This window comes from Ptychodera flava, chromosome 17 (assembly GCF_041260155.1).
Source record: "Ptychodera flava strain L36383 chromosome 17, AS_Pfla_20210202, whole genome shotgun sequence".
NCBI classification, from domain to species: Eukaryota; Metazoa; Hemichordata; class Enteropneusta; family Ptychoderidae; genus Ptychodera; species Ptychodera flava.
Window position 1 is genome coordinate 21,989,779 of NC_091944.1, and position 26,247 is coordinate 22,016,025.

General features: G+C 36.9%; 1 protein-coding gene across 19 annotated transcripts in view; it reads right to left on the reverse strand.

The window, feature by feature from the left end:
* Window positions 1-26,247, reverse strand: part of LOC139115770 (insulin receptor substrate 1-like) — a 79,230-nt gene that overhangs the window by 31,848 nt on the left and 21,135 nt on the right. For 13 of the 19 annotated variants that reach the window (XM_070678121.1, XM_070678119.1, XM_070678117.1 and 10 more), the window contains exons 2-3: window positions 19,013-19,322; window positions 485-624 (exon numbers count right to left, since the gene is read on the reverse strand). In XM_070678121.1, coding sequence (XP_070534222.1) covers window positions 485-624; window positions 19,013-19,322 — 450 coding nt within the window. Of the gene's footprint in view, window positions 1-484; window positions 625-5,747; window positions 6,280-19,012; window positions 19,323-26,247 lie in introns of those variants that run through there. The other 6 variants (XM_070678123.1, XM_070678118.1, XM_070678120.1 and 3 more) reach the window with 5 other exon arrangements.

Here is a 26,247-nt window from a genome sequence, read left to right on the forward strand (position 1 = left end):
CTAAATTTTATTATCTGACCGACTGATGAGGTCACAAGAAAAAGTTTACTCTGCCCCGATTTTAACACCAGGTACGCATGCATATGCAATAACGTTGGATTCTCTTGTTGACAGTGAATGAAGCAAAAAAATGCCAGACAAGGACCTTACGTGCTCTCATACCAGAATACACAGATCATCTGGGTATGTTTTCACTTTACAATTTCTTCCACACGAGCGCACCCTGCCAATCTCAGGCACAATTCTTTGAGCAGGAATCGAGTCTTTTTATACACTGATATGCACTAACATCTTATGACAATCTTCAAGCAGGAAGTACGCACCTTTAAACTAATCTATCTGTTGAATCCTATTTTTGACCAATGCACAGCATCTCAATTGTTAGTGAAAAGTCAACTACCATCTCATTTTTTCAAAGATACTGACAAACTGAAAAGAAAACAGGCCTGAAAAGGGCAGCGCAAATGTCAAATTAAAATCTCACCGGAAAAACCATATCTTCGTTTTCCACGTTCATCTTGACAAGGTTTAGTGTTGTCGACGTCAGGCATAACCTGTAAGATCCTGTCAGGTTTTTACTGCTTCCCAGTCCCCGGGCTTTGAGACTTACTTGCCAGACATGTTCTGAACAAAGAAAACAAAAAATACTGATTAATTCGTCATCACACTTTGTTTTTTCATCGATCCTCACCCACTCTTCACTCTTCCCAGCATGATTCTAAGTGTAGCAATCAAGAGTTACCGCTGAAAACATGTATAGTTGACACGACATATGCAATGGTTATTTGGTGTAGGCCCGAGCTGATATCTAGTTTGAGTAAATTACCGGCACAAATTCACTCCTGTCAGGGAAGCAACAGGACAGTTCACAAATGTAAGGTAACTACACATTTTGCAGCAACTGCACACTATGAGTATGAAAAATACGTATCACACCTGTGAAAATGTACATACAACATATTCAACAGTTTGAAATTATGGGCTATTAAAACTTAAATACTTGTTTCTGCACACACTCTGCACATCTTCCGGGTGCTTCATATATCAAGGTTATTTAACAAATTATCTTACTTTGAAATTTCAAGCAATAGTGAGACATTGCAAAGTACATACTATTCGTATAACAAACAAAGAAATATTATATCTCAGAAAGAATATTTAACCCGTTCTCCCCCAAATCCAGGTAAACAGGTCCAATATCACCATTGATAACAATGGATTTGGGCCAAACCATGGTGGTGAAAGGGTTAACCTTTCTTGTTACTATTAAAGTTTTCTGCTTAAAACAGGATATGTAATTAGTATTCATCTATGCAAAGTGCATGTATATGCAAATTAGCAGTCACTATGGTGACTAATTATGGAAATAAAGGTATGCCTTGGATTGTGCACCATGCACATACACTTCTGGAGCAGCCTGTATATGTAATTTGAATATTATGATGTATGTATCCAGACCACAATGAAATCACAACGGTATCTAACAAAAGCTGCTAACCTTTTTTGCTCTATTACAAGACAAGTAGAGCACACAGCTCCACACTGTCAGACTCTGGGGGACCAGCTCAGACAGGCAACTGCAGTTGATAAATCGAACCACTGCTAAAACACTTTGACGTGATCACTCATTTTAACACTTGGGATTAGTTGATTCACGTGAGGAAATTTTGATGAAAACGGGGGAAACGATTCATTCACCTATCACTTCCAACACAAATCGACGCGAACCGAAACTACAATCCAGAGATTCGATTACAAATATATACCCTAAAAGCATCTGACACACATAGCTGTATGCATGTAGATACAGGTATCTTTAATAAACCGTACATGTACAAAATTTGGCATAAAACTACCATTATAGTATGTCATTTTGAATTGTAAAACTGGCCTATACATGTATAGGCAGTACATTCAAGAAATGGCATTTCATTCTTCCGGCGTAATTGTGTGTTTCATTTTGCACAGTAGGAAAAGCATTTAATTAATTCTATATGTTATTTATCCCTTTAATACTCACCACTCGTTGTATCTCATTGTAAGTTTAATATCTCATAGAAAGGGAAAGAAAAGTAAGTTTCGAAAAGAGGAATTTATGGGAACAAAATCAAATGTATGGTCAGTTAACTGGAAAACGATTAACAGTTAGGTAACAGCGCTTGAAAAAATTGATGGTTGTCGAAAAAATCTTCTTTTGAAGAAATTACACAACATTGCGATCGCAAAGAGACACATAATATTACATACACAGATTGAGAAGATTGACGAGGACCAGTGGTTTGGCAACTGCTAAGTCCCCTGATACGCTCTTAAAACTACAACATCCCCAAAACTGCACAAGGTCGAGGACAGAAACATGTATGGCTAAAGGTCCTTGATTTATGTTATGGAATGTCTTCTGCTTTAAGGTAGTACACATCTTGAAAATGAAAGACTTCAACTTTTGCTTAAAGTTCCCATAAAGAAACTATAAACTGTTCCCTTTTGAAATTAAGAATAAAAATCTTGGTCTCTGGGTAAAATTTGGAACTACAGAAACAAATTATGAAAAATTTACCACACTTGAAATCTTAAATGGCCGCCATCCATTTGTTACTATATGGGAAGAAAGAAAACTTTCAATTTTCACAAAAAGTAGCTGGTGAAAAGATAACATACTGCATGAGCCTCAAAATGAGCCTCAACGAGTGACAGACCAAAACAGTATTGTAAAAGTTTTAAAGTATTCTACCTTAATTCTGTCAGAGGAACCTAAGCTCAACAAATACGGAACTTTACTTTTCCTGTTTAGTTCGAACTTACACGATAAAAGACCATTTTTGTTTTGAATTGTCAATTCTTCTCATTCTCAAATAGAAGGAGTTGAAAGACTGAGGTTCCAAAAGTGATTAAAATCATGATTGATAAACATGATTGAAATGACTCTTATTCTAGATGTAAGAAATTCATTGCCGAACAAAATTTTTACTTTGTTCTATAGTATTTAGAGAAAATTCCTCAAAATTTGACCCAGTCAGAGTGAAGTTAAATTTTTTTGAAATGATGAAAACAGGAGAAAAAAAGAAGCCAGAAAATCGGACAATTTTCATAAATTTGCATCAATTTACACTTCTTTCTCACCCAACTTATGAATGCTTGTCATGCTAAAAAGTGAACCCAACCGATATTTTAACTGTTGGTTGACAAATTAATAGAAATTAAGTGAATCTTCGCAAAACCATGTGACTATTTTTATCAAACCAATGAGTAAAGTTCAGAAAAAATGATATTCACAAAAAATCCTTGACTTGGCTTTTAAAGTAAAAATAGCATCAAGACATCAGAATTTTATGGATGCACAAACACAAAAAAAAGGTTTAACTTGGGAATTGAAGAATTATAAACAGAGCTGAAGGCGACGACATTGAAAAACAAATTTCAAAAGAAACTACAGCGACTGCATGCTGACCATGGCTATCCAAGTACATTGAAGAACATTACTCCTTTGGAATAAGCCGGAATATGTGGCTTCACTTTAATTGAAAGTCACGGAAAGCACACTATGATGACTGCAGGTGTGCAGTTAAATTAGATTTAATTTTTCACTATATTGCCAGAAGATAGTCCTGTCGTCTGGAGTTAATGAACCACACATCAAAACACCACATCCGCTCCCATGTGTACAGAGATAATTTAGACGGTGACATTCATTTGATCATCTGCTATTTTGATCTCCATCAGACCCAACGAGAGATACAAAAGCTTTCAAAAACAAAACAAAATAGAACTTCCTGACTTAAATTGATTTGATTTTTCAAATTTTAATGTATAATTTCATTTTTTGTTATAACTCTGAGGGATTTTGAAGAAATCCAAGGAAATGATAACGGGCAAGACAGCAAGATAGAAATCACAACATAAATGCAGATTTGTCACTTAAGCATTTTGCATGTGACATACACTTGTAGCTGAGATGAATTTGCAAATATTTTGTCTTTTTTTTGCACCTGTTTTTTATGTTCGTGATTGGCCAAGCGAACAAGAGAATTGTCATAGTGTTCTGTCACAACATGGTATGTAACAAAGTGTTAATTTTACAACTTCTGTATAAGTCGCAATTTCCAATTTCCATCAAAAATTCAAGATAGATATATATTTATGTCCATGTATCACTGACAGAAGAGTACACATCACTTCGGATATAGGCCCAGTCACACGTATCAAGAACAGGATGTGACTATGTGACGGCACCAACAACAAGGAACACTAGGGAATGCGTATTCTGTTCCCTGCAAACTGTACATGGATGAAGCATCTTAATATCAAAACTGATAACAGCAGCATTTCGCACTGCCATGATCAAGACACTAACATGCTTTGAGAATATTGCCACTGAGTTTCAGTTTGTGTACTCAAACACTGGTATCAGTTTCACACTTAAGACGTTTGGTTTTAAACATCTCCGCTTTTTCTCATAGTGTTGCTGATCTTCAAGAACCTTAAATACAACTTTTGCAATGACGTTGAAGGTCAAATAATGACAAGACATTTCGTATTCAAACTTCCGCTATACTATCCTACTGTATTGAAATAATGGGATTTACATGTATCTCTATTTCAAAACACTGTGTGATAATTTTTTTTGCTGTATCTGATACATGTACATCTGAAAACTTTTTTAAATCTTAGAAGTTATAATCTCATCTGAGTACAAGATCTCGCCAAATTCTCAAGATACATAATCACCGTGCATTATTCCTAAAAATTCTAATCCACCTGTTGCATCTCTTTGGTTTTATTAACAACGCGGTCTGGTGTTGTTTTGAAAGTTTTTTGATAGATCCTTGTTTCAATAAAAAAAATTTTCAGTATTTTTTGTTCTGGAAAGAAGAAATTGCACATAGATTTTGATAGAAGCAGCAGCAAAACAGCAAAAAAAGAAAAAGGAAAGAACATAAAATATTTACCGGTTATTTTACATCAAACGATTTACCTGTGAACAAATGGTAACAGATACAGGCAGCTGAAATGCAACATCGAACACCGCAAAATGGAAATAATTATTTTCTGCAAATATCCTCTGTACAAAGCACGTTAAAATTGGGTGAGGCCCAATAGGCTTGAATGTCAAAAACAGTTTTGAATATTTGAACGCACAATAGGGAATTTGACAGCTAGAATTACACGCCTATAGAAATATAACTAACACAATCCGTGATATTTTTTGTTAATTTCTCAGATAGGACAAAATAATGATAGGCCTATCCTATTGCATGCTGTTGTAGGAAATCCTTGAAAAGATCAGTGTGTACGGTCAGGACCTGTGCACATCTGATGTGCCATCAATTTCCTTGGTAAACAAAGTATTGGGCAGATAGGCCTGGGTTGACCTCTCACCTACAAAGCAGACTCGGCATATAAACTCTTCCATTGTGGACTAAATCGATCCTTGTGAAATCTGCTGAGGATTTATATTCTGTCGTGGATCAGACTTTAAGGTAAGGCATGGCCGCATAGGAAGATTGTGTTAAATACCATGATACTCTTTCAGAATTGTTCGGTTGTCATTCATAAATTTCATCAGCACACAAATTTCATCAGCACACGTAAACAATGACTGAAGACAACAGTGATCTGTCGTCAGCATTACATAACAACTACCAAAACAGGACAACCCATCCCTGATGTATTTTTTTTTTTCAAAGTCATTTCCAAGTTGAGATTGTGTCATGGTAAGCATCAGGGACTGAGCCCTGTGAGGGCAATACCTTTGTTTTGGAAATAAACCTGAGGCTCCCTGAGTATAGAGTCTGTGCTGTACGCAGCGTTGACGTTACTTATGTACTCCCTGTCTTCAGGGATCACCAGTGAGATGTCGCAGGACCACACACTTGTCGTTCGCGACTTGGCACTCACGGGACGTGACAGCAACGCCTGCGGGTAGCTGGCCCGGCGGTATTCCAGGTACTGCTCCAACACCGGGGACTGGGTCGGCATTTCAGGCTGTGAGTGCGGACGCCGGGACTGGGATCCAGCCCTGGATTTTCTCCTGATTTTGGACAACTTTTTCCACAGACTTTGCGTACACATGCCGCTGTCCTGGTGCAAAGAGGTATGACTACTCACGCAACTCTCCTGAATAGCTAATATCCATGTTTCATTTTGGAAAAAAATACAAATTTGACATCATGCTGTCAATGACTTGTTTTTCTCCTGAAAACACAACCCCTGTGCACAGCAACATTCTTGTTCAGCTGGCTGACTGTCACGACTGATTAGGGATTGAGAGAGATAGAAAGAGCATAGTCTGATAGATCTGGTTGTGATAACAATGTTTAGCCTCGCATCTCTGTTACACAGTAACCAACTAGGAATGCACTTCAGCGCACACACACAACACACACCACCACCTACACTGTCCCTCATCATCACTGGCAGCAACCACCTGCTTGAGTTTCCCAATATCTTTCCGTAAATCTTTCAAATCTTTCCACATCAGCTTTTTCAATCTCTCGCCTCATTTTCATGCCACAATAACAGAACATTGCTTGAAATGCTCTCTTTTTTCTAGATTTTGAAACTGTTTTACAGGCTTCAAGCAGCCTATACACTATGACTGAGAAAGCAATTTCTTCCCAATAGCTTGTCAAATATTTTATTGACACAGATTTTGAAAGCATTTAATTAGGTGTGGATGCCCTTTGACCTTTGCAATACCTATTTAATATGGCCTTTATTGTTTTCAAAGGACCAAGCAGACCTACGAACTGGCATTAAAATGGAGATGAAAATGTCAAATTCGATTTATACAAATACTTTTTCTCTGCTGTTGTTTCAACCCATGGCTAGTATCCTAGTACACGGGGAGATGAATTTAATTGCCAGATGTACCTAGTGTCTGTATAGTTTATTTACATTCTTTCCCACTTGGTTGTCTCCTTGCATATTTTTCCATATCCTTGTAATGGAGTAAATGGCTATTTGTAAACATTGTTCGTCTTTTTGTTGTTGTTGTTGTTGTTTTTTGTATCAGAACAAAAGTTATTTCATCAGTTGTCAGACGTCTCCTTGCGCCTCACTGACAGGTGTTTGATAAACTAATTTCTAAAATAATAGCATTGGAAATAATATCTTCACAATATACACATCTGCCGGCAAAGAGAAAACAAAGCTACTGACAATTATAGTTATCAAAAGAATAAAATTCATCTAAAAATCACTTTTACCATAAAAATATAACTCTCATAATATTCGACGACAGTGACTTTTCTTTCCGATAAACCAGGATTTTAAAACTCTGGAAATAGTCAATGGAAACAGAAAGCAATGATTACAAAAAAGTTGCAAATTAAAAATACGTATTTTTGCGAGGTATAAAATAATAAAGTAACATAAAGACCTTTCATTTTATGGTGGTTAACTTAAAAGTACTACAAAATCATAGGACTCATAAATTTGCTCAAACTTTTCTAAACGTAACTTCAAATCATTCCCTTTCCAAATCGAGAATAAAATCACCTGGGATAATTTGGTAAGAGAGAAATAAATTACCAAATATTTCCTCTCGAGCGAAATTCAAAATGGCCACCATCCCAGTGTCAATGCTATGGGGAAAATTAAATTTTTGATTTTGGGAAAATTAAATTTTCGATTTTCAAAAAGACAAATCTATGAACAGTTTATTTACTCTACAAGCATTAAAATGAGCCAACACAAGATGTAGAATAGGAAACTCTTGTGAAAATTTGAGTCTGAGAATATTTATCCTACTTTAGCCTCAGTCTCAATGTCATTCAAAAGAGAGATTCCGACAACATATTATTCATCCTTATTTACTGTCGTCTTATGCCATTCTTTGTTTTTCATCTCATCAAAACTGACAAGAAGATCATTTTTTAGGAATTTATTTGACATAGCCTTAATTTAATTCCTTGCGATCTTTGACCTGTGTTTCCATGGCTACTAAAAGGTTGGGGAAATTTTGGTACATTTCACATCACCGTGCACTTTTAGGTCTTTTAACCTCGAAAGGAAGTGTCTTTACGGATCTAAAGAAGTGTGCGTGATGGTGCAAGTGACTGTACAATTACTTGAACATTATTCTCAAGACGCTACAATGACAAAATGAGAAAGCAGTTTTGAGAAATAACTAAAAGTTGGTCAAATAAAAATTTCTGAACAATTTCTTCATCAAGGGGCTTTAAAAGTCGTCTGTACTTACAGGATATGCATATTCATCATGGTATTTTTATCTATTTTTGTCTTTTTTAGAAATTTTCTTGTACCAAAGAGAAAAATTTGAAGTTAGGTAACAGTGTAACTGTCAAACTTACACTTCACACCACATTAAACATCAAATTTGGTCCCATAAACATTAAATTTGGCAATCCCCATACATAAAAATACCATACAATACTCACTATATTTGGGCAATGACATCACTTTTTGCAAGCCACTTTTTCATCGGAGCTGGAACAAGATCTTTCTAATTTTACATCCATAGCTTTCTCTTTAGACTTTATTTTCATTGCTGTTGTTATTACTGTATTTTTACATTTATTTTAAGTTCTCATTTTATCTGAGGAAACCCCTGAATGCTATCACAACCCCTTTCACCCCTGTATACCTGTAGATGGATTCACCCATCCTATTGACAACAAGTCATCGTTGATGACACAGTCCCCACTTGTTAATGGGTACTTTGATTACATGTCCTCAGAGAGGATAGAGTCCTCTTCATTAATTAGGTCTGTGATAAAAATACTTTGATACAGATGGCGCTCAATGGCCAAGAATGAGTTCCATGGTGATGAAAACATAAAACCAATGTAGGCCACCATCCTAAAGTTCAGAAAATGAGTCAACTAGGAATTAATCAACAGGATGTTGCAAAACATTTTGCATACAATTCTAACACTTGACAGATTATCACTGGTACCATATTTGAGACATGCCCAAGTTTTGGCTAAGGACAGGAAACAATTGTAACAAAATGGCTGCCATGCAGCCATATTGGATCATATCATGAAACAAATTGACATACATATGTATGACATAGGTTAATGTCCTTGTACCAACTTTGAATAAAATCGGTTGAGATATGCCTGAGAGTATTATGGCTCTGTACATGAAAAATCGTAACAAAATGGCCGCAAGGCAGCCATATTGGATCGTATCACATAACAAATTGACATGCATATGTATGACATTAGTCCAGTGTTCTCCCCAGAAATTTCTGAAACTGGATTGGCTAATTTGCATAACAATAACTATGTAAATTGTATGTTAATTATACAATACAAAAGTCACTCCATAGCATCAGAAAAAATCCCACAATAGGTAAAGTAAGATCTTTCATACACTTTAAGCATTTCATATATTACATCCATATTTTCATTCAAAGTCTTCCAGTTCTTTCTAGATTAACATTCAAAATCAGACGTTTTATGTGATCCTCTGTTACTACCGGTACATGTTTGTCTCTACTAGCCAGATTGCTATGCTAAAACCATGGACGTCTTTTTTAAACGTCCATGGCAAAACGGTTACACGGACAAGTTCATAGGGGACTGAATCACGGTCCCGGGGACCGTGACTGAATATTGCACTTACAATTCAGAGTCAGAGGAACATGCCTGCAGAGAAATATGTTGACTTTAAAACTCAATTCATAATAAAGAGAAGCCCGAAATATTGATAACAGGTATTTTCAAGAACAAGATTTGAAATTGCATCGACTTCTACTTCGACAAACGTACGAAACTTTGACAACTGCGTAGCGTCGGCTGCGGCCATGCATTGTGTGGAACACACTTGAACACACGCGACCTTTGAACCTATACTGTATACCCTAACCGTACGTACATAGCTGCTGTATTCAGGTGCAGGTGATCACACGAATGATTATTTTAGCTCATGTAGTTCCTTTTTATTTCATTTCATGGTGCCTTGAATATTGTAAAACGGGTCATGGGTTCTGAAACTGGATCCAGTGCAACTGTTTCATAAAGTCAATCGAACAAATCCATGCAAGTTACGAATGCGTGACACGAGGTGACACACATGGCTTCAACGTCATGTTGACGTACTGCTACACAGATCTCGAAATGGCTGACTCGGGGACACGATCTGAACACGCGGCAGTGCCATACATTTTTGCATCTGATTTTTGTCTCAATCAATCGTATGATTTCAGCCACTTCTGATCGAAATCACTTTTCCTGACCTTCAGATTCTTACCAGTGCAAGACATTGGTGGCAACGGCAGTTCAACCAGTTGCCTATAGTATATAGATGCTTTGACCATCGAACTACCTCCATGCTTTGACTGAGTGCCCGCTGGCAAAGATGCAACACCGAGCCTTTCGTTGAGTATACTCCATGTCCGTTGTATAAAATGGCCGTTATCTGTACGATCGGCAGCGTAACACATTTCATGCTTTTTGAATTTAAGTTTCATCTGTCTTAGCCGATGTTCATTTGCAATACGGCCGGCCTATTTATTCTCCTCACAGACAAGCGGACAAGCGCGACTTTGGGTGCTTTGCACCCGATAACCCTGCCTCAGTGCCTCATTGTGTGTAAAACACCTAAAGCATCGACATGAAAGGAGAAAAGTCTAACCATTTCACACATTTTGGCGATGGAATAAACCTTTTAATCATCTGGCACGTCATGTTATCGCCACATTAGAACCGTTTCACACTTGATACGCTTGCTGAAATAAAAGTGACAAAATCGCCGCCGAGAAACAATAGGTCTTCAGCCACATTTAAAGAGAATCAGCGGACGTGAAACAGGGTCGGCATGAAAAATAAAGGATCGGGCGAAAAAATAAAGGATCGGGCGAAAAAAATAAAGGATCGGGGCCGATCCTGTTAAACGGCCTAGGGAGAACACTGCATTAGTCAATCTCCTTGTACCAACTTTGAATAAAATCGGTTGAAACATATCTGAGTTATGGCTCTGTACATGAAAACATCGTAATAAAATGGCTGCCTAGCGGCCATATTGGATCGTATCACATAACAAATTGACGTATATATCTATGACATAGGTCAAAGTCCTTGTACCAACTTTGAATAAAATCGGTTGAAACATGTCTGAGTTATGGCTCTGTATATGAACAAATTGTAATAAAATGGCCACACAGCAGCCATATTGGATCGTATCACAAAACAAATTGTCGTGCATATCTATGACATTGGTCAATGTCCTTGTACCACTTTGAATAAAATCGGTTAAAACATGTCTGAATTATGGCTCTGTATATGAAAAAATTGTAATAAAATGGCCGTCTGGCGGCCATATTGGATCGTATCACAAAACAAATTGACGTGCATATCTATGACATTGGTCATTGTCCTTGTACCAACTTTGAATAAAATCGGCTGAAACATGTCTGAGTTATGGCTCTGTACATGAAAAAATCGTAATAAAATGGCCACCTGGAGGCCATATTGGATCGTATCACAAAACAAATTGACGTGCATATCTATGACATTGGTCAATGTCCTTGTAGCAAGTTTGAATAAAATCGGTTGAAACATGTCTGAGTTATGGCTCTGTACATGAAAAAATCGTAATAAAATGGCCGCCTGGCGGCCATATTGGATCGTATCACAAAACAAATCGACGTGCATATCTATGACATTGGTCAATGTCCTTGTACCAACGTTGAATAAAATCGGTTGAATCATGTCTGAGTTATGGCTCTGTACATGAAAAAATCGTAATAAAATGGCCGTCTGGCGGCCATATTGGATCGTATCACAAAACAAATCGACGTGCATCTGTATGACATATGTAGTAATCCTTGTACCAAGTTTGAATGAAATCGCTTCTTGCATCTCTGAGATATCTGCGTGAACGGACGGACGCACGCACACACGCACGCACGCACGGACGCACGCACGGACGCACGCACGGACATGACCAAACCTATAAGTTCCTCCGGACAGTGTCCGTGGGGACTAATAAGCAAGGCTATACTAAAATCTGGTGCTAAAATGCCTCACAAGCATTGAGTTAGTGAAGCCACACACATACAAAACATGCCTTTGAAAAATGTACACTCTCTGGGCATAATGTATGCATATCTGTTGGAGAAGTGATCCCTAGTATGTATAACAATTGTAAGTAATGAGATTTTTTTGGGGTTCAGAAATGGCATTTTAATATGATATGTAAACAAGGTATTTATCCATTGTTGCGTCACGCTTGTTATTGCCTCACTCGATGCTGATGATACATCTCATAATCTGTGAAATTGTTTTTGAAAAACAAAAAACATGTACGCTGTTAGTTTTAAATACAGCATTCGTGACCACCAGATGTTAAAGGCACGACAGCTTAGTATGCAAAGTGTGTTTAATGAGTAGACAGTAGTTTCAGCGTGCTCATCCAGATATGATAAGTCATTACCAATGGCGCATATTCATGTACCTCAGACTGAACACCACATAATTCATTTCTTTTTCAACACCGCTTGCGCTGGTATCATTGCAAATGGAAGCAAACCCGATATCTTTAGCCCACTGACTGTAAAATGGGTGGTGCATTGTTGAGATGGCCCCTTTGAAACTGCATGCATGCCTTGGTCCACCATTTTCCTGGAATTTCAAGGCATAAACACTTCCGAGAATTTGACACTGTGGTATCTGGGATTGGTATGAGAACTTGGCTGTGCAGTTGACTGCATTATTACTGGTATACATACTATCAAACTTTCGGAAAATCCTGGTGTTACTTAAAAACTCATCTGGTTGATCCATGAAATGGGAGAAACAGATAGACGGAGAGGGGTTGAATACAGTGGAGATATTGGACTGCAGCCTGACATGTTTTTACTCCTTTTGTCCATAATGATGTATTTACATGCACTGAACATGAGTATAGAAAAAAAACTTTACAAGACTAACTGTAACATATGCTTACTAAAATTTAATTTTGTGATAAATACTGTACAACACACAACTATTGACTCCATGGTCGATTATCTCGTTTGGAGTCTGTCACGACTTTAATTTCCTTTCAGTTTGAGGAAGAAATGTCAAGTATCTACTCGACATCGGTTATGTCTCACACTTCACTGCTCTTTTAAAGTTTAACAATTTTAACAGAAAAGCGATGACACTCTGTACTCCATTAACCTTCATGAAAGTGCCCAATGTTTTATACTTTGACAAATTGTAATTTTAAATAGCATTTACATATTTTATTTATTTTTTTGTGGTGCATTTGTATGCATGTATGTATGTATGTATGTATGTATGTATGTATGTATGTATGTATATATCTATGTATGTATCTATTTATGTATGTATGTATGTATATATGTATGTATGCATGTATGAGTGTGTGTGTGTGTGTGTGCATCTATATACATATCTACATATCTATTTAATGGCCAGATATTATTTATCTATTTATTTATTTCATTTATTTTGTATTTATGGGCATATTATTTACTTTTACTTGAAGTAATTTGTGTTATTATTCATATATCTATTTATGTATCTATGTTCATGAATACATGATGTATGCAAGTATGTCTACAAAATATATGTATTTGTATGTTTATTAATTTATTTCTTACTTATCTATATCCTTATATATTTATAAATTTATTTGATATTAATTACATAAACTCATACTTTTTTTCAATTTCTTTTTTCAATTTTTTCCATTCCTGCTTCTCTTTACAAGTTAACGTCAAATCAAATCTCTGAAAATAAAATGGATTTGTAGGCAAAGTGGCTGAAGAACAGCATCATTTTGATACACCATAGACTTCATGAAATGTTCTACTAATTTTTTTTCCAAAAATAGCTTCTCCAGATACAGACAGTCACTAGTACTTTCCAGTAACTGCAACTTGTTTGTTGACTTTGCGACGGCAATATGTCAGAAATTTCAAAAGCAGATCCAGTCATAAATACACAGCAGACGCATTAACGTAAATACGTATTCATTGCAGGTTGCTAAAAATAAAGCCAGAAATGACAAATGAAACGGAAATGAGTCACAATGTAACGGAAATATTATCCATCAAAAAAAAGGTTATGGTGGTACAAAGGAAACAAAAATAGACCAAAAATAAGCATGAAATATTATTGTAATAGAGAGATGAGGGTTGATTGTTTTCCTTTTCACATGAGCTGGCACATTACACACGAAGCTAATGATATGACTTTATTGTACAATTGGGAAGCAAATATCACAGTACGTGTTCATTGAAACTATTTTGCAGTTAATGCGGTCAAAAGCACCTTTACTTTATTCCACCTGTGCACTACGCCATACTTTATATAGCACATTGATATTGTGGTTCGCCAGACAGCTATTGATATTGTGTTCGCCAGACAGCTATTTTACCTCAAACTTTTAGCTTCAGGGGTTTTTGCTATAATACTTGCAGTACATATACACACTGTAAACATTAATTGTTCTTTTTTTACTAAAGATTATTAATCTTGCTGATAGATGAAACTGTTAGGACTCTGAACGATAAAGTTCTGCCGTGTCGTTTTTTTCGCTTCTTTACGTTTTCAGTAAATTGACAAACATTAGTTATGGTGGTATTCTCACTTCAATATCAGGCTTTTGCCTCTTCAACAGATAAATATTGAGAACAAAAGTGACGTCATTACAAAGAATGTATGACATTATCTCATCCCTGAAATGTACCGAGGGATAAAACGCCACCTGTGAAGGTACTGTTTCAAAAGTTTCTTTCCTTTATAAGAGCAAAGATTTTAACCTATGCACCCCCAATTCCAAGTGAACAGATCCACGATCGACATAGATAACAATGCGTTTGGATCAAACCATGGTGGTGAATGGGTTTTACAGGAGACTACTATTCAATAAAACCCACCCCTGCAGATAGACAATAAATGTCACTTGCGAGAACCAACTCACTGATTCTTAGTGGCGATGACAGCGCCATCATGGAACGGAAAGAGATAATATATCTCATTGATTGTAAAAGCAAACAAAAATATACAAAAGATATAGGTATGTGTATATGCACTTTTCTCTTTTGGAGTTCAATGTGAAGTTTCATAGATCAGACTGCATCATTACGGTCTACAAGGCTGTATAAAGAAAAAGCTGGGGCAAATATTAAATAAAAGAGAAGCGAAGCGAAGCACCCAGGGTTTGTACTCTGCGTCAACTCAATGGTATGTGAGAACTATGAAACACTGGGTAGTGGCCACTCTTTCAGACAAACAACATAGTTTTACCCACAAAAGAAAGAGAAAAAACTCGACATAGTATGAGCGATAAACCAATAGGGACTGAGGCAGTGTGCTCAGCTCACAGGAAAAAATGTATTGCCTGCAGCAGCATCAGCAATTCCACTCAGCAAGCTGTGTATTTTTGTCTAGACGCAAACTACCCTGGCGACAAAACATCGCAATACAGGAGGGGATTGTATTTCAGCAGTTTTTTAGCGATAAAAACTGTAAACTTCAGCAAACAACATTGGTCAGATCCTTATCAGACGGTTTAAATGGCGTTATGTTTTCATGTCTGATCACATGACTGATTTCAAGACACCTTTGCTCTCTTCTTGCTGGTCTTTCATCTGATTGATAAGCTTTGAGTTTCAAAATAAGCACTCTTTTGGCCCTGTCGTTAACACTGACAAACACACACTTCAAAGAATTATGATGGCTCTAATGAGTCTGTGAACTTCTTCATTTCAAAATGTGGACTATAGGATCAATATACATGCATCGAGGGAGGGTGAGAGCTATGGTGTGTGTGAATGCAAGAGAAAAAGAGAGCAAAAGTTTATAGTGAGCAAGAGAGAGTGCCTCAAAGAGAGAGAGAGAGAGAGACAGAGAGACAGAGAGAGACAGAGAGAGGGAATGAAGCCTGTGATAGAAAGACAGAGCCAAGAGCCATGTAGACACAGACTCATGTAGACTGAGAGAGTATGAAGACAGGTGACAATTATGAATCTGAGTTAATTTTCTTGTATACAGACAAGTGTAAGTGTGCGCAAATACAGCATGGCATAACTGCATCTAACAAACCAACTGATCATTGCAACAATTCTGACTCATGAAACATACTCTGTAACTTTATGATCGGTCATTTTTTGCTCATGATCATTTCAGTCGATGATTACATCTTGAATTGTGTGTCGGTTAGGCATCTTAAGGAGGTCCATGTCCTGATCACAACTGGCAAATCAAATTTACAGTTACATGTACACTCACAGCCATTGAATGTTAAACCATCCACAAGTCTTAAAGACTCCTGTTATTTTCATTTGCGAGTTACTAGATTTGTTACACCCTTTTGAGCACTCACCGATATAAATATATTAGAGCAAAAAAAGTTTAAATCTGTTCTTAGCTGAAAATACCAAACTCTACTACAAAATACAGAAATTTTCACTCAATGGTTGTGCAAACGAAATCAAACCTAATTTCATCAGTGATTTCAAGCAGTTCTTCTGCAGACAACCGTAAGAATTCAGACCTCTATTAATATGTGTATTGTCGATCTGTTTGATCTCGTAACAGTCCTGTATTCCGCATATTTCAAATCGCTGAGCAGTGGGATTGTTTTCAGTTGCCGTGTTCAGCATATTCATGAAGACAGAGGGGGTAGGGGGGAGGGCTGGATGCTTATAGGCTATCACTATCAATCCATACCCAAGTGTACACATAAACAGTGTAATCTATAAATCATAATAATGTACCTGCATATTACACGTAAAACGAACTGGTATGAACCAGTTGACGGCACATTATCAAACATACACAAAAATGTTAACCTCTCACGAGAAGTAGGACTTCATGGCGAGAGGTACAAGCTTTCTCATCAAATCTATAAAGGTTACGAGTACAATGGAAAATATGCATGCATTCATTGAAGGAAATGTTGAACTTGTACAAATTGTGGACAACTTTAACCCGGTTACCACTTGTTGAGTATCCTGCTTTGCAGGCACTGAGCAACATCAAAACCATTAGCAATTTCTCATCTTCTTGTACCTTATTGCTATAAACACTATTGGCAGCAACATGGCCGAATGTCTTTGACCAGTTTTGCTGTAAAACCTTGACCTAGCGATGCACTTTGGGCACTTCTGGATGTGTTTTAAACTGTTCACCCTAATTTCCTGTATACTGGTCAACATTCACTACTGACAACAATGAGTTTGGGTTAAACCATGGTGGCAAAAGGGGGTCAAAGAGTTTCATGGTCCTTGTGACCACTTTGATTAGTTTCATCACAAAAAAGATGGTTACCTAGACATTTCTATGTGTATGACGTTGCTTTTACCTTTCATTCAAAAGAAAAATACTGACCTAGCGGTATTTGTGTCAAGTATAATTGCTTATGAGAACAAGCCCCTGGACCATACAATGAACCTTGCTGAGATCTGACAAACAACAAGATGTTGAAGTGACCCGCTTTTTTTTTGTTTGAGAGTGTGAGATGTTGAACGGAGATTCTATGCGATACTGGGCTAATCTGACACACTTCCCAAGGGTTTCTCAGAAGCAGTGCATTCTGGGAGCTAAGACACTGATGCCCTCAAGACAAGGAATTTGTATCAGACACTTGAGAACAAACGTAGACTTCCCTTGTCAACCAAAACGATTGCAAAAACATCATTTTTTTAATTTGAAAATAAAATTAAGTCATGGCAGCGATGCTAAGCTAGACGGCTTACAGCAGTGCGCACAAAATAAAAAGGTTATTCTTGGACGCAATCCAACATGCTTGAGAAGGTACTCACAAACAATAATTTTCATTGTATGCGTTTAATACTCTCCCATGGATAGCACAAAAAATGTGAAATTTCTCACTTGCTTTGGAGAGAACCATATATTCCTTGTCAACGTGCCAACCTTGTTATGAATGTCGGACAATATTGCATGCCCTGTGTTGAGTATATTGTATGCTTTCTCAAAGACTGATGTCAATCATTTATAGACACTTTTCACTATGCCTATTCAGGGGCCTGTTCTCTGAGCGTTTCTCTTCTGTTTGCAATGTAAAATGTTGTTTTTCTCTGAATCAAAAATTTTGCACATAGCAAATACAAGGCAAAAGATTCTCTCTGGTTCCTTTCAAAATCCGTTTTATGGGGTTGTTTAATTCTTCAGACTCTGATTAAATCGTTTTATTAGGTTTCCATTCAGTCAAGATGCACGGACAAGCAGGAAAAAAATACAGTTGATCTAGTTTTAATCTTCTCAACTTGCAGACAGCTATCAACTCTGAGCATATGCCTGGCAGCTTCACATATTGTCAGAATTACTTATCCGAGACGCATGTCAACCTTTCAACGATTTGCCTCCGATCACTTCAGGGCAATCAAACAAACAAGTGAAACAAACAAGGGCTCTCACGTCAGGCCGCCTCTCCATCGAGGAAAATCTTTTAAGAAAACGCTAAAAATGGAAAGAATTGACTTCCGTAGTAGGATGACATGATACATTTCAATATTCTGAAAGTAATCCATTACAGACAACTTCAAAAACATACAATGCTGAGCTACCAAAGCTGACAAGACAATATCAGATCATTGGAATATGAACTATATTGGAAACATTGCAACTACCACATACACAGAACCCTTCAGTCCCCTAATATAATATTATATATATATATATATATATATATATATATATATATATATTGTGTTAAGTTTTATACATTCATATGTATATACATTTATATAAATACTATACTATATAATTAGATATTGTACATAGACATGCATATATACACAATATACATGTACACATAGACTTAAACACATACACACGCACTCACACACATATATATACTTCTAGTGCAGATCTCAAGTTATGTCGGCTAAAATAACTCATAAGAGGAATTCACCGAGCATGATCATCAGCGCACTATACAGTGTTCATTAGTGTTACAGACAGTCTGACAACTTGTACTGTATGCAACCGTGAATACGATGAAAATTATGAAAATTACCCTAATCGTTCATGAAGGAGCTATCGAGCTTCAACTAGCTGACACCTACCGAATGCTGGCTGAAGCGGCAATCCCTCCCTAGATCCCGACTGGTGTAACTTCAGCATGGCCATAAGCCACTTCTCTTGCTCTTCGTCGGACTCCGCCAGGACAGAGAAGCACTCATCTCTGGTGTACAGCGCCACCGTGTACTTCTGTTTAGAGTCTGTCTTTTTGTTGATATTGAAACAGGTACTGAGAACGATGCACCTCTTAGGGGCGCAATTCGTGCGAAACTTTTTCTCATTGTCATAATACTCCAATCGAGCTGGACCAGACTTTGTCTGAGAGCGAAGAACAAAATACTTCTTCTTCATTGTCTGAAACAAAAAGAGGTGAACATCATTGTTATGTCATCGTTTGATGAAACAGATATTTTAAGTACAAGATCTGGAAATAACAAATTTTTACAATTCCTTCTCTTGACAAAGAGCGGTAGAAAAATTACTTAAAGGCCACGGACTTGATCCCCAGGATCAAGTTTGTTCTAGTCTGTAATATAAACGATTATGGAGTGTCATAGTGTTTTGTTATCAATTGAAATTGTAATCTTGTAAGTAAATTTCCTTGCAAGACAATCTGACACCGATACAGGCCTTTAAGTTTTGTATGCAAGTGTGGTAATTTACCGTTTTCAGTCCTGAAATTGATTATTTCAGCGGTCTAGTCCACAATTCTGTACATGAATAACGAACTGTTTGCATAGCGTTGTAACAGTAACACCATATTCTATTCTGACACCCATGCAAACTTTTGTTAAGTTTAATGCAGCACAGCTTTGGTCAATTTCACCCCTATCTCTTTGTGGAGAGGTCCATCTTTGCCACAGAAAACAATTTAGATCGGGTCAAACCATGCTGGTGAAAGGGTTAAGCATAAACACTACTATGGGTGAAATTTAATTTACTATTTCCCCAAGGAATGGATGCAATTTTATTATTTAACTGTGAGTAACACTAGCGTATGCATGAACAGAGGGGGCTCAGTCTAAAAGAGAGAGTCCGGCAGATCTACAGCTTCAGCGCAACTTCTCAACTGAATTGCTTGCGGTGAAAAGAGTCTGTGCTTCAATCATGTTGCAAAAAAAAATGTGACAAGCACTGATTGCTTGTCCACGGGGAACGGAGTATGTGTGTTAAGATATACTATGAACACCTGAAATGTCTCGGAGATATTTTGTGTCTTTGGCATGCTTGACATACATAGCAAAGTGAAAAAATTTCAAACACAGGATTTCAACGTCTGAATGCAGTGCCTGTGAGTCAGGTGTTGTACCAGTATCTATTGTACCTTAACTTAAAGGATATCATTCTGCTGATTTTCAAAAGAACATGAAAACTGAATCCACATAATGGCATACAAGATATTTTGCTGGGGCGCTGCATGCGGTCGATAAACTACCCAGATTTTTCCTCTCTTTTTTTTCTGTTCTATGGAGGCCATCATGACCTTTATTCCAATTTTCTTGTCTCTTTTGTTGTCGCCGCGGCAATCAAAAAGAAACCAACAAAACATCGCATCTTATTTGAGGTTGATTCCGCTTGGAAGGCAGGTAATTTTCTTAAAAGTCACATCTGGTTGGAAAAGCTATTTCAATTCAGAATGCTGTCTAGACGTAACTTCTGCCTTACCTCCCTGATATTTGATAGAACTCTTTTCAGAGTGCCTTTTTGAATTTCAAAAACCCCAAAAACTTCTTTGTGTGCTTTGATATCAATACATTGAAAGATTTCAAAGAATTGTTATTTTTAACAATTTTATGTTGCCAACATCCGTAACTTTACTGCTATGAACAACAGTTATCTCATTTTTAATGTAAATACATTGTAAGATTTCAAAAAAATTTTATTGCCAAAGTCTTAACATCTATAATAATGAAAAATAATGATTATCTTATTTTTATCAACTTCAAACTTTTCACTATCACAGTCTACTGTACTTCCCTGTTTTCGATGTTTCCCCGTTATATTTAAGAGTTCAGATCTGAGTCATGACATGTTGAAGATATGTGTAGTAAACACATTTCAAGGTACCCTGGGATTTTCAAGATGGCAGTCATGTGACTACCTTGTGATTGGTTGTTTATATCCACCACTGGTTGGTGGAAGTTTTTAGGTGGAAATTTGCATAACAATAGCTGAGTATATCTTCTGCATTAATAACAAAGACATACAACAACATATGTAAGCAGGCAGCATACGGGGCAGTGCTGTAGACAATTTGAAAACTAGAACAAGATGAAGAAGACCCTTGTATGACTAAGATATAGTACAGTGTCTCTCCCCCAGCCCCCCACCCCCACCCCTCCCCGCCATTACAGCCTAGGTGAAGACAAAAGAAATCATTAACATAACAAGTACTTTCATTGTCATGCAAATTTCCAGAGAGAACACTAACCCCATCCTATATTATCAAAGACATGTTTACAGCTCTGTGAATAAATAGATATCAATTTCAGTTATTCCCAAAATAAGCCCGAAGGCGAGTTGAGAAAACTGCCCTTGTTTAATCGTACCCCCTGAATGAATCAATAACTACGGCAAAGTAAACATTATGATGCAAAAAGCCAGAACATTCCCAGACAATGGAATGTTTCGAAGTAAAAATACCTTATGCAGGAGTGTTTTGCCAGTTCACTATAGAGGGAGAGCTGGTCTACATTTTCAATGAATTCTTAGGAAGTTGCATGAGAAAGCAGCATGATCATCAATATAATAGTTGTACCACACCAACTTCTATCTATCAAATGTATCGATCATGAAATCGAACGTGCTCACTCAGACTTCAGATTTTTCTAAAATCGATGGAAACCAGATGACACTCGGTGCAGAAGATAGGCTTTAAACTGCCTCTGTTGTTTTGATTTTGCATGAAAAATTTATCAAGGCACCGATGATTTTTATAATTAATATATTCGTAAAATGTTTTTTGGTCTGGGTCCATGTACTTGTACAATAGCGTAATCTTTCTTGAAATATGAATACGATGGGTGGAAGTATGACAGGCTCTTGTATAGATTTCCATATGTCATATTGGTTCAAGTAGGACAAGACGAAAATGTTTAAAAAGCAGTATACATTTTAGCTATCTGTGCTCAATATCCTATATAGATTTCTAATCCGTGCTATAGAAGATATCTCTGACCATATCTCAAATTTGATAAAAAATATTTGTTTCTCTTGATTTGGCAAAAGCTATTGCTGATTTCATAACAAACATCCCAATTCAGACTATCACATTTCCACAAAATTTGATGATTTTACAAATAGATATTTTAATACGTTGTCCAGGTGTAATTCTGATTGCCTGTGAAAAAAGACTGTAGTATTTGTAGTGAATTCTACGATATATACACATTTCATGTTAGACCCAGACTGAAATTAAACATGATGTTAGATAACGATCAATTATGCAAAATTATGGATCATTATATGACACAGACTGAGAAAAACAAGTTCCCTTAGGAAGGCAAAACTTATGAAGGCTCCCTAGCTTTGTTGATCTTATCATGCCTATTGGAGGCAGCTGCTCAGCATTGCAAGAAATCGTAGATGTTTGTAAAAGTGGGTCTTTTTTCTGATAATGAAAGCAACATGCCTGTTAAATAATGCTTTAGTACGATTGTTTGTCCGTTTACATGTTTGTGTTTGCTGTTTGCTTTTTGACAATTTAAAGAATGACTACTTTTTTGGAATGGTATTTGTTTACAGCTTCAAAACTTTCAACATGAAAACAAAACATGCAGAGACAGGATTCCATTTGATTGTTGAAGACAGCAAGTCTGAACGGAAACCCCTGATTGCAAATGACCCCGAGACGCCTTATACTAGATTGTCAGCTATTAAACGTGAACAAAAAATAGGCCCCACCTCCTCAAAAGACACCAAATTTTTCTCTGCTTTGAAACAGACATGACCCTTTGTGAACATGTGCGGTTAGAATGTGTTTGGTCACAGGAAACAAACATGGAAAAAAATCAATACCTGTTCATGCATTCAATTTTTGCCAATATTTCCTTCTAACGTAGATTTCCTAGGCTGTTACCTGGCAACCAAGACACTTTGTCATATTAAAGCTGGTACAACAGATATATTCAATTTTCTTAAAGGCATGCCGTATTGAGTTTTTTCACTCCACACTGCCGAGTTGTATGGCTTCTTTCACATCCTTTCATAAAAGTTTAAACAGAGTAGTTTTTCTTGAACATTAGATTTTGCAGAGGATATTTTTTTTTCTTGAACACTAGATGTCTGTTGTGCCATGGATCTGCACATATGCTAATTGCACACTGATCTCATATATCTCAGGCAACACACGGCTGTATGTTTGTTTTCGCCCCGAGTTTGCTGTACTCCTTGTTCGTGTGCAGACACAGAATGTAGGACAAAGTCAGGTAAGGGGTCATCTCAACATCCTTGATCAAAAAATCCACCTTGCAGTTTTTAAGCCCTTACAGTCTTGTCTTGAAGATCATGAGCTTGCACATTTTTTTTCTTAATAAGGACATTTTTTTTCAGAAACTATGAAGACAGCTGTGTATTGCAACTCCTTGCTCATTGAGAACCCGAGAAAGCCGATACTTATTTTTTTTTTCCTTCTTTATTATTAATTCAATCATCCAAAAGGCGAATGCCCATTTACAAGAAGAGAAACCGACTACCCATTACCCAATGGAGCAATGAGTAAAGTGCCGTGCTCAAGGGCAGAACACCATACAGTGTACGTGAATCTAGAACTCACAGTCCACGGTTAATGAGTCTGTCACTCTGGACTTACTTGGTCTCGAACTCACCATCCTCCAATAGTGAGTTCAGTACCTTAACCACTACCCTACCCAACAGTGCCTCCGTACTGGGTATATGTATCTATGTATATGTGTTTGATCTGCAGGTTTGTGAATTTTTGCTCATGTCAAACATCATTATACAAAACTTTACAAGTGGCTTCGAGTGTCTCTTTTTAACAGATTCTTCTGAATTAATGTGGACGACAAATGTTCACAACTGAGTTTAAGTTATCATTTTATTCAGTTATTGGCTGTAGCATGCACGCGACTGAGTTCAACATTGCATAAAGCGCCCTCACTGCCCTATAGCATTCATTGCTATACAGAAATAGATACAAATCCTTGATTAACTCATCATAAGTAACTACTGGTGAAATAAAAGGTAACATTGCTATCAGACAGTGACAACTTACGTGTAATTATCTCTTTAACTTTTTTGGTGTATGGCGGATTTGGACGACTAAAAAACGATGGGCAGCGATACTGAACATATAGAGAATTGATTAAGACTTTTCCCGGTCACAATAAAAGTGGCATTTAAATGTGGCCATATAATTCTATTCAAAGCTCACCACGCAATGACAATGTTGTCATGAGAACTTGTGTAAAATGAAGTCATATTTAATATTTTGCTTTGCGGTAATTGCTGAACAAAATTTTTACTTTTCTGTACAATTTTTAGAGACGTTTTGTCTGTCAAAATGAAATGACATCTTTGAAAGTCCAAGAAACACACAGTGTTGGTACATGAATCCTCAATCATTGTCCCCATTTACCTTATTTTATATGTGCCTTTTATGATAATTAGCAAAGTGGTGGATGATTTTTGAATCAACCAATCACAGAATGCTATATATCTTCACTATATGGAAAACCTTAAAGATTGACCTATAAGAGGACACTTTACATGTTCACATATTTTCTCAGTGTCGTTGGAGCAATCATTTTGCAGCCATTGCTCGGCTTGTACAACTGTACATGTACATATCACAGGAATAAGAACAGTACAGAACAATATAAAAAGTGAAAATATTAATTGTATCTGTCAGTTTAACAGTTATCTATTAAATCTTTATGGTCCCACAATTATTATAACAGTGGAATATTAAGGATTGTATGTGTAATTATGCAACATTTACACACGCCCATTTCCCATCTCATGAATATTCAATAATCCCAGCGTATCGAAATTCCCCAGGTTATACCGTTATATTGCTTTATCCTGTCTGCTTTTCCATGTCTATAACAACTCTGTGCTTCCTTGGATTATTTTCCCCACGCACAATTTCCGTGGAAATAATAATGCTCTTAAGATACTGTGTCACGAGCAGCAGTAACTTGATATTGAAATTTACAAAGCTCAAGTTTTCATATTGCACGCCTACGGAAATATATGGCAACAGGTGTCTTCATAGATATAGAGTTTTAAAAAAAATGTTAAATAGGTGGTAATCTGTAAGTGATAGGCAGCTGGATACGGGAGGGGATGGGAGGGTATGGGAGGGAGTAAGTATATGCCCCTTCACGGGAAAGCAAACTTTATATGGAAATTACCTAAGCTAACTGTATGAACAGCCTGTTGGTTTGTCAACTGTCTGGCTTAAAATGAACATACCAAAAACATGGAGATTCTCTTGACAGAGGTTTGAGACGACCCTTGCAGATGGATTGCTACGCAATGAGCTTCAGTGTAAAAACAGTGTGATTAGAATATGTCTGAACGACTTTTGACAGACGCTCTAATTCTTCTCAGTTACACCGTCAATACACTCTCTCCCTTGATAAAACCAGTTTTTTTGTTTTTTGGTTTTTTTTTTTTTTTTGCACATCCAAAACAAAGCACCACACTCACATAGGAAACCTTGATAAGCCTATACCTACAGTACACCAGTAGTTCTGGGTACGTCTGTGCACTTTCTTTGTCGTATATTTTCAAACAAAACTTGTTGGCACGCAACTACTGGCATGACATTCCCATACCCTTTATACACCTGTCAGAACTTGCTTCTCTGGTGCTTTCAATCATGCACACCTTTCCCCTTCCACCCAATGACGTGTACTCGTTCGGCATTCCATCAACATGGTCACAAGCCAGGGTTACGGTATATCAAAGTTTTGAGGACAACACAATCAAATCTATCAAGTCTGTAACATAGAAAAATGTCTGGTTAATCATTCCTGAGACTTTCAAAGACAGAATTGGGTAGATGAAAAGAATATTTGGCACCTTATATGACAGAATGTTGTTCCCAAAATTTTGTTTTTTAATACTAAAAATTCACTTGTTTGTTTTAACAAACAGAAATGAGATTGTCAAAAAATTGTGATATGGGGTATAAACACAAGTTGTTGGGCCAAAATACTTGTGTATATGTTCTTAAGAAAGTAAGAAAACTGCAAATTGTCATAATTCTGATCTTGTACTTCAATATTTTATTGCACAGCAATATCAACAGTTG